At 43.0% G+C, this 16,762-nt stretch overlaps 1 protein-coding gene across 1 annotated transcript; it reads right to left on the reverse strand.

Annotated features, from left to right (window-relative positions):
- Positions 1-9,639: 9,639 nt before the first annotated feature.
- On the reverse strand, positions 9,640-10,221 carry LOC117585185 (endothelial differentiation-related factor 1-like). The gene is made up of 2 exons (XM_034274530.1): positions 10,100-10,221; positions 9,640-10,021 (listed from the first exon to the last, which is right to left on the reverse strand). The coding sequence occupies exon 2, from the start codon at positions 9,986-9,988 to the stop codon at positions 9,701-9,703; it is 288 nt and encodes a 95-aa protein (XP_034130421.1). The 5' UTR covers positions 9,989-10,021; positions 10,100-10,221; the 3' UTR covers positions 9,640-9,700.
- Between the last annotated feature and the right edge of the window lie 6,541 nt (positions 10,222-16,762).

The following is a 16,762-nucleotide window of genomic DNA, read 5'->3' on the forward strand; positions in this document are numbered from 1 at the left end:
CAACTATCACAGTTTTTCCACTGAGTTCTCGGGGTTGGGATTGTGGATTTTAAAGCTAATGAAAATTGTGTTTCTGGTAAGTAAAATAGTTTACTTTTTCTGAGCTACGTGCCGCTTTCGATGTGCACTTCATTATTGACCCCCAAAGGCCCCACAGCGATCGGCAACTAAGTATGTGACACTATTGAGACGAACAAAGCAATGAATACAATGGAAAATATACGTACAAGGCAGAATATGCAACAAAGACAGCTGGAAGAGAAGACCGACCTGCTTCAGGAGCAAACATATCCATAAACAAGGCTACAGCAAAGCGTGGCAGCAAGGCAGCACCGGTTTGGGTACCTAAGCTTTGCATACCCTTCCAGATTCATTATTTTATTAATTCAATTTGGATACAAACTGTCCGTTTATTAATTGATGCTTATCAATGAGTTCGACGGAAATATTTGGTATACTTATTGATAACATCATTTGGGTAAACCTATAATACTCTGTGGTAGAGTATACCAAGAAGAGAATAAAGAGAATGGAAAATGGAAAATGGAAAAAGAAAAAGCCACACAATGCTTTTGTACTTTTGCAAGGAACAAAAGATGAGCAGAAGACAAAGACACTTGCTCAAGGCAACGGCGCGCCGTTTCATGGCTTAAACTCAAGTTTCCCCAGGAACCACTCCACTGTGCACTGTGCCGCACTCGACGACACAAACACACCCATCGAGTGAGAGCTGGAGAGCAACAAAGAGTAAGGTCAATCATTGGAATTTTGCCAGTTAATTCGCATACAAAAGGCGCTGGCCCAGAAGAGAATGAAAATAGCACGATGAGTTGGCGATGAGTTCCTGCTCTGCCGCTGAGCCTGTGACCTGCCACGCCCATAATGGCATACCGGGTGGCTGAGTTCGGCGTTTATACTTCCACTTAATTAGGTAATAAATGATTGAAGAAATTATGTCTAGACGTGAGGACAATTTCGATGTCTTGGCCTGGGGGTGCCACATACTTTGACTGGGAGCCAATTCATTTCTGGCACGTGAGGGGTTCAAATGTTACGAATTTCCACACAATCACACAACGAGAGAATGTGAGAGTGGAGCACGCACACACACACACACGAAAAAGGAGAGAGTGGGAAACAATTATTTATGCAAGAGTGTGAGTTTCGGATGAGCGCCTATACATGTGGATGTACGTACATTCATACAGAAATTCGCAAGGTTTTTGGTTTGATTTGAAATGAAAGCAAAACTGTAAACAATTGTTTGCGCTCTTCTTTTTTTTTTATATTCAATTTGTTCCACCTGCCGCAGCTAAGTGGCATGGATTACAGACAATATCCACACACATGTGTACATATATCAGCTACACATATTGTTTGCATGTATTTGTTCGCATCTAATATCATTCACATGTGCAGAACGATGCCTGAATAGCAAAACTGAAAATGAATCGTAATGAATGCGGGGAGCCACTGAGTGAGTGTATGCGGGCTTGCCAGTTCATTAATATGGGACAAATGCTGAAGGTCGATGATGTGGGGCCGGCCTATTTACAGATACAGACAGAAGGATGGCCGCACTAGAGATGGGAATGGAGCGTGTTCTGCTCGGCTCTACTGTACTGCTTCCACACGATGGGTATTTAGTATATACAATTATTTATATTAAATATTTCGTACATGGATACCTTGTTCCGTGAGCAATTGTGAATGTGAAAATTTGTTCTCCCATCTCTAATTCTTTCAAAGGCTGGCTGATGCTCTCGTATCTAGTGTTCCGGAAAGTGCGTGGCTGCTGTTGCTGTTGTTGCACGCACATTTATCAGGCTGCGATGATTACGTGTTTGCCATTTTATGGCTGAAACTGTTGCGCCTACAACTCTCCATCCATCCATCCATCCCACTCCCACCCCCTTTGAGCTTTGAGCTGCTGGGGTGAGTGGGTCTCTGTCTCTGTCTCTGTCTTTTTGTCTGTTTGTGTTGTTGGCTTTGTTCTACTTGGAATTGCCTTTTATTTTGCGCTAATTGAAGTTGCTGCCATCATATTTTTTTTCTTCCTTCCACCTCCCTCCATCTACCACGAGCACAGCCAACCCCACATATCATCGTATAGAGGAAACCGTGTTGTTTGCTTTTATTGCCGCTTCTATGTTATTCCTGTTTTTGCAATTTTAATTAAAAACGTGTTTATAGCAGCGCAAAATGCTGATGAGTGAGCTGAATAATTTATTTCGAACATAAATAAAACCATACATATATGTACATACATAAATGTATGTATCTATGTATGTACAATGTATGAAGAACTAAAGTAATGTGAAAAGGCAAGTGTGCTGACTATCAGTTGATTTGAGTGGAGGTAATTAATGGCCAGGAGAAAGTATTTCAATCTGCTAAGCTAACATTTCACTTACAGAATATTTCGGTATTTATGTACATATATGAATAAATGTTTACTTTATTAATTGCTGCTTCGACAAGCATAAAAAACGCAGTTAAAGTTGAGCTGAAATTCCTGTGGACATTGCCTGCAAAGATGCAACATTTTGCGCTGCAATTTATTGCAAATACTCGTACACACCCATAGCTGAAACGAGTCCCTACTTGGCTGGTGCATTTACACATTACGAATTCCTTTGCATAACGCTGTGGGGAATGTATATTGCCAGCCAGTCAGGCTGAGTGCCGGATTCCGGAGAAAGAAGCCATAGCCACAGAGAAATATGCGCCACAGCATCCTCAGCAGGAGGCGCCGCAGCAGCAGCACACAAAGAATTCAATTGAATTGATATTCAAATGCGCACTGCCAACACACACACACACACACAAAGAGAGGGAGCTGGAGAGGCATCCATTATTTGTCGATTTTACACATGGCACATAGGAAAATGTAGAAATGTAAAAGAAGGAAGAAGTCATCTATGCATAAAGTATAGGTACGTTCTATAGGTATTCGAGGCAAGTGCAAAATCCCGATTCCAGTTTTCATTAGACCGGCACGATGGCCAATGATCAGTGAACAGTGTTTTGATGGCTTGCAGTCGCAATCTATTTTTACGCCATTTGCCAAAAAGGCCAGGCCAGGCCAGGCCAGGCCCAACCACCTTTGGCTCGGCAAAACATGGCCAGGACACGCGGGAGCTGCATTTGCATAACTCGCTGCTCCCCAGGGCAGCAGGAATTCAAGAGAATATCGAAGACAGATAGACGGCTCAGGCTCCGGCTCCGGCTCCGGCATAGTCTCAGCGTTCAATGCGCTCCAGACAAGCAGCCAAGTGCAGAAATAACACAAAATATATGGCAATGCAAAAGGCAAAAGAGAACTAAAAAATACAAAAAAATTTATATATGTGTAAGTACATATACTATGGGGAGAGGAAAAAACTGCTAAGGAGCCAAATACTCGAGCATTTGCAAACGCGGCAAAGTAGCGAAAATTTGCAAATTGATTGCATTCCTGTGCCGAGGCTGCAGAGAGAGTAGGAGGAGAAGCTCAAATATGAAATCTCGAGGAGTGCAAATTTTGCACATTTTTTCTGGCAACTTTGGGAATGTTTCTTCCAATTGCCAAAACAAAAGTCAAAGACCCCCCCCCCCCCCCACACACACACACACACAAACATGCATATTCAAAGTGCAAGATTATTACATTCCTCAACCCACTTCGGAGGTCCTACAGCTGCAGCTCCAACGCTCAGTTCAGCGAAAATCAAATTATGCAAATCTCAAGTTTAATTAGGAAAAGCACAGCTCAACTTTAAATCAATTTTCTGCTTAGTCTGGCGCTGTATTCTACTCGGTTCTCTGCTTTTTATTTTATTTGCGCGCTTCATTTGAGCAAACCCATGAAATATTCAGACACTGTGACACACTTTGGGTTGTCTGATCTGTAGCGAGTGTCGAGTGGGTGTGGTTGTAGGGGTGGTTCTGTGCGGACTTGTTTGAGGGGCAGACAAAACCGAAAAACGGTACAAGGCAAATTCTGTTGGCCAACAAAATGACACTTAGTGCAAAACAGGAGGACACATGCCTAATAAATAATTCAGTGCGCAACAAGCGGAGAACAAGCGCACTTGTGGCACCACCCCCACACCTGCCACCACCATTTTCCCTGACCATCTCTGACAGCTGCTCTCGGATTGTGCCCCACGCATCCATATTCACACAAGATGGAAATCTAGTCAAATGTGTCCGCTCAAGTGTTGCGTGTTATTCAATGTCCTCCGAATCGCACTCCCTCCTGTCCTCTGCCCACTGATGACCGGCTCCAAGGTCCAAGGAGACATATGCGGGTCATTTGCCGTGCGAAGGCATCATATTTGGGAGACTTTCGTTGCCAGAGATGTGTATCTCTTTGCAGCATTTGGCTGCCAGGCTCTGCTGTACAAAAGAAACGAAACAATTCAATAACGTAACACGAAAATCTAACACTGAGACACGGAAATGCTTTTAGTCTGGCCGAAAATTCGTCAAAATATAAACCGGGCACCGATGAAAAATCCTCCAAGCTCCTGCCACCCCCCCTGAGGGTTGTATTTGCGAGTGTGAGTGTCTTCAAGTTGATTTGTTTCTTGGAATCTGCTCAGTATTTCTATGCTAATGAAGTCGGGAACTTTCTGGCACATACTCGTACGTACATTGGTATGAATTATGATTTATCAGCACCTCAGCTTTATTGATATTACAAACCCGGACAGTTACAAGAAAATAATTTTGTCAGAGCCTCAAGTCAAGGTCGTAAAAGTGAAAGATGAGGCAACGAAAAAATCATTTAGCATAATGATTAAAATAAATCATAATGTATGGAAAGAGAGAGCCAGGGGAGGAGACATAAAGATGGGAGAAACTAAGCGAACATATGCAAGTGCAGACATTACGTGTACGCCACGTAGCTGGCCACGTCCAGGCTCAGGACACACACTCGCTCACAGTCACAGCCAGATCCAGATCCAGATCCAGATCCAGCAGGCAGCAAACAAGCTAAATGCAAACAGACAAACAAAAATGATTTATAAATTGGCAAGACGTGCATAAAATGCTGAGCAGCAGCAGCAGCAGCAGCAGCAGCAGCAGAAAAAACTGTTCCACTGCATACATAATGAGCCTCAGAGCGAATACGATTCCCAGACCAGGCCAGCCCATGCCAGGACGGACCAGACCAGACCAGACCAGACCAGGCCAGGCCAGAGCAGGGCCATGCCCGAGGCCGAACCGAGAGGGGTGGGGCGTCCAGGAAGTGGCATTTAAATGCGCGCATTTATTCACTTATAAATGCTACAAATAAAAATATGCTAAGGGAAAATATGCTAAAAAGTCAGACCGAAAAAAGATAAAAAGATGAAACAGGGGCAAGTGTGTGGCCAGAACTTACTGCAGAAAGTGCCATAATTGTGTGTCTCTGGCTCCCTTTCCACCATATGCCCGCCGCTCCGGCTACTTAAATCTCATTTGGCCTGCAGCGACAGAGGAATTTCTAAAAAATGTTTAATGTACAAAAAGAGTAAGAACCAAAAATATCCAAAGCCATAACGAGGCCCGAGACTTTGATGCCCTTTCAAATCGAAATCTTACATAAATGATGGAGTCATCCAAAGGTTGGTTGGACTTCTGCTCAAAATAGTAATACCCTCTGCAGAGGGTACAAAAAATGGGACCACTTTCTGGCACGCTGGCGCGGTTACTGTGAGACAAGAGTGGCTGTTAGAGGCAGCGCCAGCTAGCCAGATACTATCGCCATGCCATGCATGTCGCTTCACACCAGCAGAGCTACACGCACACACCAGCACGGAAACACACACACACACACACACAGAAATACACGGACATACGCATGGAACGCACGCACATATGCCATGAATTTCATTTAGTTTGTACGTGTGTGCGTTAGTTAATATTGCACACGTACACACACATGTTTCTGTGTGTCTATGTGTGACTTTAAATTACCTCAACCATAAAGTAAACTTGCAAACCCACACACACACACACACACACACACACACACACACTTTTGTGCATGGAAGATGGAAGCACGTTTAGACCCGGCAAATATGTTGTTGATGGCATTTTAAAGACGTTGTCTTTTGGTTTGGTAAAATATTGTAATTAGCCTAAATCGCCTCTTAAATAAAAGATGTGAAAGCATCAAATAAAAGACCAATCAGAAAACTATCATAACGTCAAGGAGACACTTAAGTGTTGAGCCTGAGTAATTCTATTCACACTCACATTTCGCACTTATGGTGCGTCGCAAACAACAAACATATTTTCATACTTTAATCTTTGCTTTCTGTTGTCTATTTCCTTTCCTATATTAGTTTCCTATTGAATTCTGACGAAAAGTGCTCGCTGGTCGGCTAAAAGTGCATAAAATGCAGCCTTTTGCCACGGCTGCCACGTTCTTTAATGGCTGGCAAAGTATCTTCTGAGAGGGTGTAAAATCTCAACAAGCTTCGTGAAATTTCGTTGCGCCCCCGGAAAGAGACTCTGGCCAGTGATGATAATGCAGCACACGTGCGCTAAAATGCAAGCACTTGAAATATTTATAAGCCAGCTGCCAGATAAATCAGAGGCGCCTGCACTCAAGCTGTTTTTCGAACTAAATGAAGAAAAATGAAGCGCGCAGTGTGGTGAAGCTTCAGGCAAGAAACTGTCAAACTGTCAGTCCCGAGGCTGCAGGCTGCAGGCTGCAGGCTAGAGACCAAAGGCGCTGCCAATGTGCTGTGCCCGTGTGCACTTTGCTGATGGATTTCCAGGGGGGAATCCAGCATTGATGGCTTCAAGGCGAGAAGCCAGCCCAAAAGTGGCGGCCTGGTGTAAAGGTCAAATTTATGCGCGGTGAAAGTGTTGACAAAGTTCTCTGCGATGATGTGTTTAAATATTTTACGACCCAAAGACCTTCAAAGACGGGCATAAATATGGAGTGGCAAAACGTGTTGCGGTATCCAGGAGAGAAGTACTCAAGGCAGGCTCATTAGCAGCAGGCAGCTGAGGGACAGCTTTTAGCGTTCAATTAGCCCAATGCAGTGGGCTGTTACCGGGAAAAACTAAAGATCTAAGCTCCGTTGGCAGCTGCGTCGCCAGGCAACACCCCACCAGACACGCAGCTCCTGATAGACCCCCATCCCTGAGGCCTGGGCCTCCTCTATTTGAACGCTTATTTACATGTCAATTGTAAATTGTTTTTCATGTTTTTCTCTCATTTTCTTTTCTCTTCTCGCTGAACACTTTTCACTTTAGTGATTTGTTGTGCTCTTGGTTTAGCCCAGAAATCGAAAACATGTCGAGCACTTCCCGTATTCCCGAATATTGATACGCCTGCAAGTGTGCCACGACAATTCCCCCAGGTGTCGGCTCTTTCTTCTGACAGACTACCACGGATTTAAAGTGACAGCCCGGCTGGATATCCGGATAGCTGCCTGTCGGCTGGCAGGTGGGGCTTCGGAAGACCAAATGCCTGGAGGCTGTAGGCAAAATCATCTCCTAGGCATACCCCACAAAAAGGAAATGTATCAAACGTCAATCTTATTTCATTTTAACGCTCGACCAGATCCATCCATGGAAAGCCGCCAGAGTTTAGGCTCTGACTCACAGTGTGCTTGAAATACTTATACACACACATACTCGCATGTGTGGAGACTTTTCAACAATTTGACAAATCGCATGTTGACATTTGTTGACGTCTCACACACACACACACACGCGGCCACGTGACAAAGGGCACAACGCGTCCTTATCCCCATCGATTTCCCTCTCCGTTCGGGGAGGGGACAAATACAACAATTCTAAATCACTGATGACGCCAATGGATGGCATCTGTAAAACTCAATGAATTGGAAAATGTTTTGTTAGCTGTTGCCATTACTCACACATACACACACCAGCAGGTGCCTTTTGCAAGGACCTCCTCCCCTATTGCAAAACCTGTTACCCACTTAAAGACAACATTTTCAAATTTAATCATTATTTTGACATGCATTATCCGCATTAATTTTATATTTTCGCATAATATTTTGAAATTGAAAAACAAAATACTGGTCTCTCCTTTAAACCCTAAGAGCGGGGATAATCAAAAGTATTCACAAATAAAATGAGAAGCAGTGCCTGTGTGCAGGCATGCGTAAATTCAAAATTTCATTTGGCAATCGCTTGCGAGGGGACAAACTGCTTTAGAAAATCATTTGAACAAATTCTGTTGCCTGCTACTGTTTATTACGCACAAATTTATGCATACAAATAAAATGAAAGTAAATTGATTTATCTGTGGCCCAGGGTCGGGGAGGGGAGTCAAGTCCGCGCTCATTCACTGGGGACACATTAGCCGCGAGACACACACACGCGGCCCAGCTCGAATGCAAATATTCACACACGCATGCTAATACGCTCGTAAAAAGGCAATTTCCACAAATTCAAAGCACCTCAGCCACCTCTGGCCCTGCCTCTGCTTAAGCATTTGTTTTTTTTTTTTTTTGTTTCGTCATACCCCGTAGTTGTGGTGGAGCAAGGGTTTATATGTTCACGCTCTAAGATATATTTTGCATAATACATTTTTCCATTATCGCAAATATCTCGTTCCCTGCCAAAGAAAAATCAAACGATTTCCACTCTCAAAACTTATTCCTTTATAGGGTAATATAAGATTCTAACTTGATTTTAGGAAGCGGGCGCCGCTAACTCAATTTTCTATTCGCAAAAATGTTTGTTCCATTGTGGTCGGGTCTGAGGTCAGAATAACTGAAGGTGTCTGGGGGGGGCTGGGTGCTGAGCAGCAGTCAGGTGCCACCCTCTGTCCATTTGGGCACCAGCGAGGCATAACTTATGCCACAGACACTCACGCACACCCCTATATACGCTCTCACACACATGCTTTGCATACAATATGTCTGTCTGTGTGTGTGTGTGTGTGTGGAGAGAGGTCTCCATGTCCCAGCATACATTTATTTCAATTTTTACAACTCAGATGCCATCTCCCTCTCTCTGTCTTTCCTCCGGAACTGCCTCCAGCTGTGGTAATGCGCTTTCAGGCATCGACATTGGCTTCGGTATCGTTGGCGGTTCTTCGTCCGCTTTACGATTACGTTTTACAAGATTTGCATAAACACTTTTATCGAAATATAAATGACTTAAAGTGCTTTGAATATATAATGTGGATATGTGTGCATGCCCTGTACGGGGAATAGTTTGACTGACTGATGAAACATATGAAGAAATTCGCATGCGTTTTGTAACTGAAGAAATTCTATTATAAGAAGAACGCAAATCAATGTGCCCTTATGTTCTGGGAGCCCCCTTTTACTAGCTCGACTGAGATCTGACAGAAAATTCAACGTAATGTACTAAAAAAAACGAAAAATTAAAAAAGTTTTTCCACCAAAAAGATTACGAATTTCCCTGAAAGAGTATACAAACTTTGAAGTGCTAGAGAGTAAAAATTTCGCACCTAAATTTCCTTTGCCATTGCCTTCATGAATTTTACAATTCTCGGGCGTCACATTACGCTCCACTTTTATGGCGTCACTTTAACGAGCTATCACTCCCGAGCAGGGTTTTGCCCGGAAAGGTGTATAAAAGAGGCCATTGGCTGGCGGTTATTGACTAGACAATGATCAGCGCAGAAGAGTAAAGCAAAACAATTTTAGATTATTTATCCAAGCAAGCCTTTAATCAATAGCAAGATCCACAGCCAGAAACTTTGTTTTTTTTAGTCCTTTTTACGTTGTCCTTTGCCTTGAAGTGGCATACCGCGCTCTTTGCCGCGCAGCTTTATGCCGATGACGCGCTCGATCTTGGCCAGAACTTGATTGTTGGGTATGCCGCGTCCGGCCTCGTAGTCAGCAATGATTTGCGGCTTCTCGCATATCTTGCTGGCCAGATCCTTCTGGCTGAGTCCCTTAGCCTGGCGTCCCTGCATGATCAGACGGCACACGTCTTGCGGCAGTTTCTCGTGACGCTGAGAACCAGTCTCGTAATCCAAATAAATCGAGCTCATCTTTGTAGTCGCGTTCCACAAAAATGCAGAAATCTGCAACAAAAAAAAAAATCACAAAAACCTTTAAAAATTGTTTTTTTAGATGAAAAATGTTCCAAAAATAAGACTTACAATGATGAGATTTTGAGAAATTTCACGAAATTTCAGGAAGGAAATAAAATTATTTTCCGTTCGGTCCGACAACTATTCTGGTTTGAGATGAAATTGTTTCTACAATGCCTATTGGGAAAGTGACAGTATTATAAATCTCATGGCCAACTGAGTTCAGGGATATCCTATCCACAATGAGATGCATAATACGAAATGCCAGCGACAACAAACTAACAAAAGTCAAAGCAATTGTAATAAATGACAGTCAGACATCTGCCAAGTGGGCAAGGACGTGGGCGGGGCGGGGGTTGTTGCGGGGTGTTGGCTGTGGGCTGTGGGCTGTGGGCTGTGGGATGGTGCCTTGGCAAATGCCAGCACTGCAAATCCTTGCCTGAATCTGGATTTGCTACCCACAGATTTCCTCCATAGTAGAAGTGATATCCACTCCAAATGGCGCGTCCCGGTCCGGGCTGTGTAGGAAATTTTCTAGCATTTTAGCATCATTAGCATTGATTTATGATTAAGTTCAACCTCAATTTTCAGTTAAATCGTTTTCCTTGCCTTCGCCTGGCGCTTGTGCGTCCTTCCCCCTCACGCCAGCGCAGAGATTCTGCAAAGAACTTGAGAGCTGCGTGGGGCACAGAGAGTGGCCAAATGTTGGAGGAGGAGCAGCAGCACTCCAGCTTGTGTTCGGGAGACTGGGGGAAAATGTCGAAAACAAGAAATCAGAAAATCAGAAGTAGCTGCGATTCTCACAATCGGACGCACTGATGTGTATAATGATCTTTAGCTGGGATTTAAAACGGATAATAAATAATAAAAATACTGGGCGATTGAGGCGAAGGCAGCACGGAAGCCAGTCCTGAATGGAAACTGAGCTTATAGTAAGTCTTTGCCGGAGCTCGCTCTCTCTCCCTCTTATAAAAAATGAATCGTTAAAAGGCCGCACAACGGAATACAGATATACATATGTACGTGTACATTCGAATACTTTTATAAAGGAATATAAATGTTGGTTGCCACAACAAATCAAAAAAAAAAAAAAAACGAAACGGCAATGGCAATGGCAAGAAACGGAAAAATAACGCAATATTCAAGAAATGTATGTCGGAAATGGAAGACAATGGGATGACAACGGCCAGGCCATGATATATGATGAGCCAGTCACTCAATCTCGCTGTCTCTGGACAGGACACAGAGGCCTACAGATTGCAATTGGAATGAAAATGAAAATGGAAATAGAAATTGAAATAGATGAAAACTTTAATGATGAGCTCCGCTCTGCTGGAATTTGCCAACTAATATGAATGATGTATGCCGATGAGCTGTACAAATCGAAACACACAATACAGCTTCATAATCTAGAGACCGTTTTGCCAGAGCAGCCGAGCAACTCCATTTGAATAATGTTGTTCAATAAAGTGAATTGCTTTCATTCAGCCCGTTTTTCCCATTGATTCTGTCCACAAGAGCACGGCAGGCCAGGCCAGGGCACGGCAGCATCACACAAGGAAATTCACATTGTTGGTTGGCATTTTTTCCCCGATTTAAACGAATCCCGCACATCAGCAGCAAAAGCAAGAGCAACAGCAACAGCAACAGCCACTGAAACGACAACGGCAAAGGCAGCAGCGGCAGCATTGAAATATGGAATAAGTTAAAAGGATTTATTAACTTTTAAAAGCTTCGCACACAACAAAGCCAAACGGAAGAGCGACGGCCAACCAACATCGGGCCACCAAGTAACGACAAATATTGTATATTGACTTCAGAAAATACCAAAGGTATGCCGTACAATACTCTCGCTGTTCGGTTGTCAGGCTCCGTCGTCTCCTTTAATACGTTATATCGGATTTATGCAGCCGCTTCACGGTCTTTTGTTGCACAATCGGAAATTGTTCATATGTGGCACTGAACAAAATATTCTTGGGAACAAGAAAAATATCATGGTTACAATGAAACAATCAAAAGAAGGATTATGCCTCAGTATGCCTCAAATATGAATTGACAAATTTAAATTATTGACAAATTATGTGACATTTATAATCAAAATTTAACCAAAAATAAAAACTTATTTACTAGTTTCATTCATCTCCCATTCGTTATTTTCTCACTTGGCCTTGCCGTTACTTTCTGCGGGAGTCAATTTAAATATTTATACAATTTGTGTTGTATTATTTCAATGTGAAAGAGCGAAGTTTGGTGTACTCTAAAAGGGTTACATTTATCAAATCTGGGCAAACAAACAAACTAAGCTGAGCGGGGCGGAGGATATACTACGGGTTTGTACAGAAAAATACTACTCTATGTTGCTCCGGCAATACCATATATCCTTTGTACAATAAACATCGCTCACAGGCACACACACACACACACACAGATAGAGGGAGAGGTGCAACCATATTTGTGAATAAATTGTGCTGCCAATAAAAAATAAAGCGAACTCAAACAAAAAATGCACACAAAGCACATAAATTGGCTTTCTGTCGCCAAGGCAGCCGGAACTAAAAGTGGAACTGCAACCCGAGCCCGAACTCGATCCCGAACCCGACCTCAAGCCCAGGCCCAAACTCTAACCTAATGCGAACTCTTGCTCGCTCCTGGCTGGAGGAATGAATAAGCTGACTGCCACTGCACTTGACTCAACCAAAGAGTAGCTACTTTTCCGGCCATGGTCATGGCAGAATTGCACCACAGTGGCTGCTTTTGATCCACAATTTGAATTAAACACTTTTCTGGCGCTGCCTTTGTGTTCTGGTGTTGCTCTGTGGATGTTGCTGCTTTGCTGCTTCTGCACTCTTAATGGAAATTAGCACACTTTTCACATTTTCCCTTTGCTGTTGCCGTTGCCGTTGCCTTTGCTGTTGCTGTTGCTGCAATGATGCTCTGTGGATGTGTTGGCGATTGCAGTTCGCTCCCATTTTCGCTCCCTTTGCAGTTGGCAATTCGTAGATTCAAAAGTTCGGAAGCTGTTAATAATGTCGACAGGCGCACGACACAAGTATTTCATTAGATAGAAAGGAAGGCGGCATCCCTCCTACCAGTGGCCCAAACTGCCAGTCGTCCACTCGTCAGTAGTGTTTCCCCTAATTTTGTACCCTTGCAAATGGGGTATTATCATTTTGAGTTAATGTTTGTGCATGCCAATGCCTGGTACAGGGCGCTGGCCTAAGGACTAAGTGGCCAAAAGCTTATTCTACAACTCAATAAGTGGACTTGAAAGGGTATCCAATATTTCGAATCTGAATCTTGTCTTCGTTTCCTGTTTTCAGTTTGGCTTTTACACCCCGTTCCGTGCACGAGCGGCCACGTTCTCGCGTTTCGTGATATCTGTTCAAATGCAATTACTAAAGCGCTCCTCTGCTCCCATGGCAAATGAAAGAAAAACTAATTAAACCCTTTGTCCAACATTTTGTCAAACAAAGCAGCGAGTCAAAAAAAAAAGAAGAAAACAGGATGACTCAGTACATGAAAGGGATGGTAAAAAGAGGGAGGAGTGGGAGTGAGTGTTTGTATAAACAGATCGCTTGACAAAAGTTATTCAAGACAGCATTTACATTCCTTAACAATCCCGCGCTCTATGCAAATCAAAGTATCCATTCCCATCCGCAATGCGCCAAAGAAGGAGCCCGCAAATCCGTTGCAACTATATTTTTATGTTAATGCGATCGACGAATCAATACGCTTTCGATTTCAGCATAAATGGCGCATCAGCGACATCCGTCTTGATATAAGAGGGATTACAGGCGAACCAACATAACGGAACAATGACATCGACAAGTGGGTTGATGATGAGTAGTGGCAGTGGGTGGTAAGGAATGGCAGTCATAAATTTTTCAGTGGCTCGAATCCCATTAGGGCGACAGAGTGGCCAGTGAGTCCGCCAAGTGTCTCTCGGCCAGGTGCATTTCTCTGTTGTCTCCAGTTGTCGTTGTCTCCGCCTCTGTCCTCACCTCTGCTTTCTCGGCCCCCGCTGCATTGATTTATGCCAATCACGCTTCGCTAATAACTCAGCGACTCCACCGATGCTACTTCCGATACTGATGCTGATGCTGATGCTGAAGCTGATGTTGCCTCTGTTCTGGTAGCTGTCATAATGACAGCAATTTGAGGGTTAAATTGGATATGCTTGAAGCGTTGACAAAGTTGGTCACGTGCTCATTTTTATACCCGCTACTCGAAGAGCCCCACAAGGGTATGTTATATGACAGGAAATCGCGAGACATTTCAACTAAAAGTGAGTAAAGTTGAGTTCATAGTTCATTCGAGAATGTTAAACAATAGTCTTATATTTATTAAATATTAAAATGATCGTTAAACAAAAGCAGGTTCTACGGTGTGTTCAAGTCGTTCTTGGTCCCTTTGGCTATTAATATGCTTTCTTACTGCTATCAGCCCTGTAAACGGTCGCACATAATTGACGTTTCATTAGCATCTCTGTCTCTTTTTAAGGAACATTTACCATGCAAATGGTGAACACCTTACTCGATGCTTCCTCACTTTCAAACTCAGAAAACACACTTTAAAGTTGTTGTCATGGCAATTAGAAAGGTCAGTCCTATGATGATGGTGATGATGCCCATGATGGCCACTCATAAAAACTTAAATTCGTGCACACACTTACTCGTCCTTTGCCATTCCTTTTACCCCATTGAACTTGTACGAAAATCGAATTTGTGAACAAGTTCTATACACACAGCCAGACACACACACCGGACCCTCAATGGAAATGGGTAAATTTCATAAATGAACAAGGATTCCACATCAATTTATGACATAATGATATTTGAGTGGGGCAAATTGTGTTTGCCCGAGGGCGGGTAGGGGGAACTCAAGTTGCGTTTTTTTTGTGGCTTGTGCTGTGGGCGCCAGATGGCCACAACTTGGAATGCCTGTCCCGGCAATGTGGCTCCATTTTATGTAAATTATGAGATTATTTTGGGATTTAGAATGGGTTTACTATTGTAGCTTAAGGAGCATATTAGAGACCACTTCCCACTGATAAGGTGTTGAGGTTAATTCGATGGTTTATGCCGTGGGATGTGTGCTCTCTGGCCATTAAATGTAACAACATTTTTGTTAGTTTTATTTGTTCTCTCTTATTTTTCCGCCCTCCTGTTCTGCGCCACACTCCGTGTGATTAATAGCTGAAAAACTTGTTTTCTAATTATTTAACACCCAAAAACTACGACAATTAATTATGTGGCTGAACAATGAAGCCCCTGACGGACATTGTGGGCGACGCACAGACACAGACACAAACAGAGGCAAATACAAAAGCTTACAACAATTGCTAGTACAACAATAAATTTTATTGTGCATACAAACACAAACACATAGAGAGAGACATTCAGCATTCTCTTTTGTATGGCGCTCTTTTTTTTACTCCTGTTATTTGGTTGGAAAATGAAATTGTAGACAAATGCACATGCAACGAGAGAGATGGAGAGAGAGAGAGAGACTGACTCCGACACACGCAGAAATATCTACATCAGATAACCAACCGATTCGCAGGCAAGAACTTAGTGATGAAAGCAGCAGCACTAACAGGAATCTTTGGTGCACAAATATGGAATTTCTTATTAATATCAGATCATACGTTAGATACATTCTTATTCAGGAAAATGAACGAATATTCAAATTCCAGACCTAAAGTATTCCTGCTCTGCATTTTCAATGGATATCTTTCGTCACTATGCTAAATTCCACTGTGCAAAACAAATGCACGCAGTAGTACGTACGTACGTATGTATGTATACATTTACGTATATGTGCATGAATGTGCACCCCATTGCAGTGCATTGCATTCGGGTTAATTGTTTTTTAGGCATGCAAAAACACAGAGAGAAAGAGGCAAATAGAGATGGTAAAAGAGGTAGGTGGGGGCCAGAGAGAATCATTTAATGGCATGGCACATTCATTTGAAACTTTTTAATTAAACAGCAAAACTGTGACAAATTATTTTAACGAGCTTTCCCCATTGCGAAACTGCAACATAAAAATCGCTTTAAAGAAAACTCAAACGTAATGACCAAAGCCGAATAAAGCCCCCAAGCAGCTAACAGACAACAATCGGAGTCGCAATCTTCAACCCCAACTAAAAATATATATCACAACAGCAAGCACAATAAACTGGCCAAGATGGGGAGGGCTGAGGAGTGCTCACAAGAAATCTGCTTAAAACAATTATTTCAGAATAATTGGCTTTAATTGCTTTCAGCATCCCCCCGACACCGTCTTCAGTGCGAAAGTCGCCCAAGACGAGGGGAAACTTATGCCCAAGTGTAGGTCATAACGGCATCTATCAGTGGGCGACGAGGGCCGACCAAGGGCTGTCGAGGGTTGAGTGGGCGGAAGCGGAAACAAGCAATTTTGCGGCAAAGTTACGAGTGCCACAGACAGCGGCTGAACAAGGGAAGGCAAGCACAACAATTCACAAGGCTATAGTCAATATTCCGACTAAAAGATACCCACTACTCAAGCAGTAACTACAAGAGAAGAAAACAGATACGAAAAATAAGCAGGAAGAGTTCATTTCATGGGAGTAAAGACGGGTAAATTTACATTTAAGTGTCGGTTACATCCCATCACGAATAATTTATACTCCTTTGTACTCTGCGATTACCGGGTATGTGTACCAACCAAAACGATACGATAAGGAAGAAAAGATTTCGCAAAGTGCAC

This window comes from Drosophila guanche, unplaced genomic scaffold (genome assembly GCF_900245975.1).
Source record: "Drosophila guanche unplaced genomic scaffold, DGUA_6, whole genome shotgun sequence".
Lineage (NCBI taxonomy): Eukaryota > Metazoa > Arthropoda > Insecta > Diptera > Drosophilidae > Drosophila > Drosophila guanche.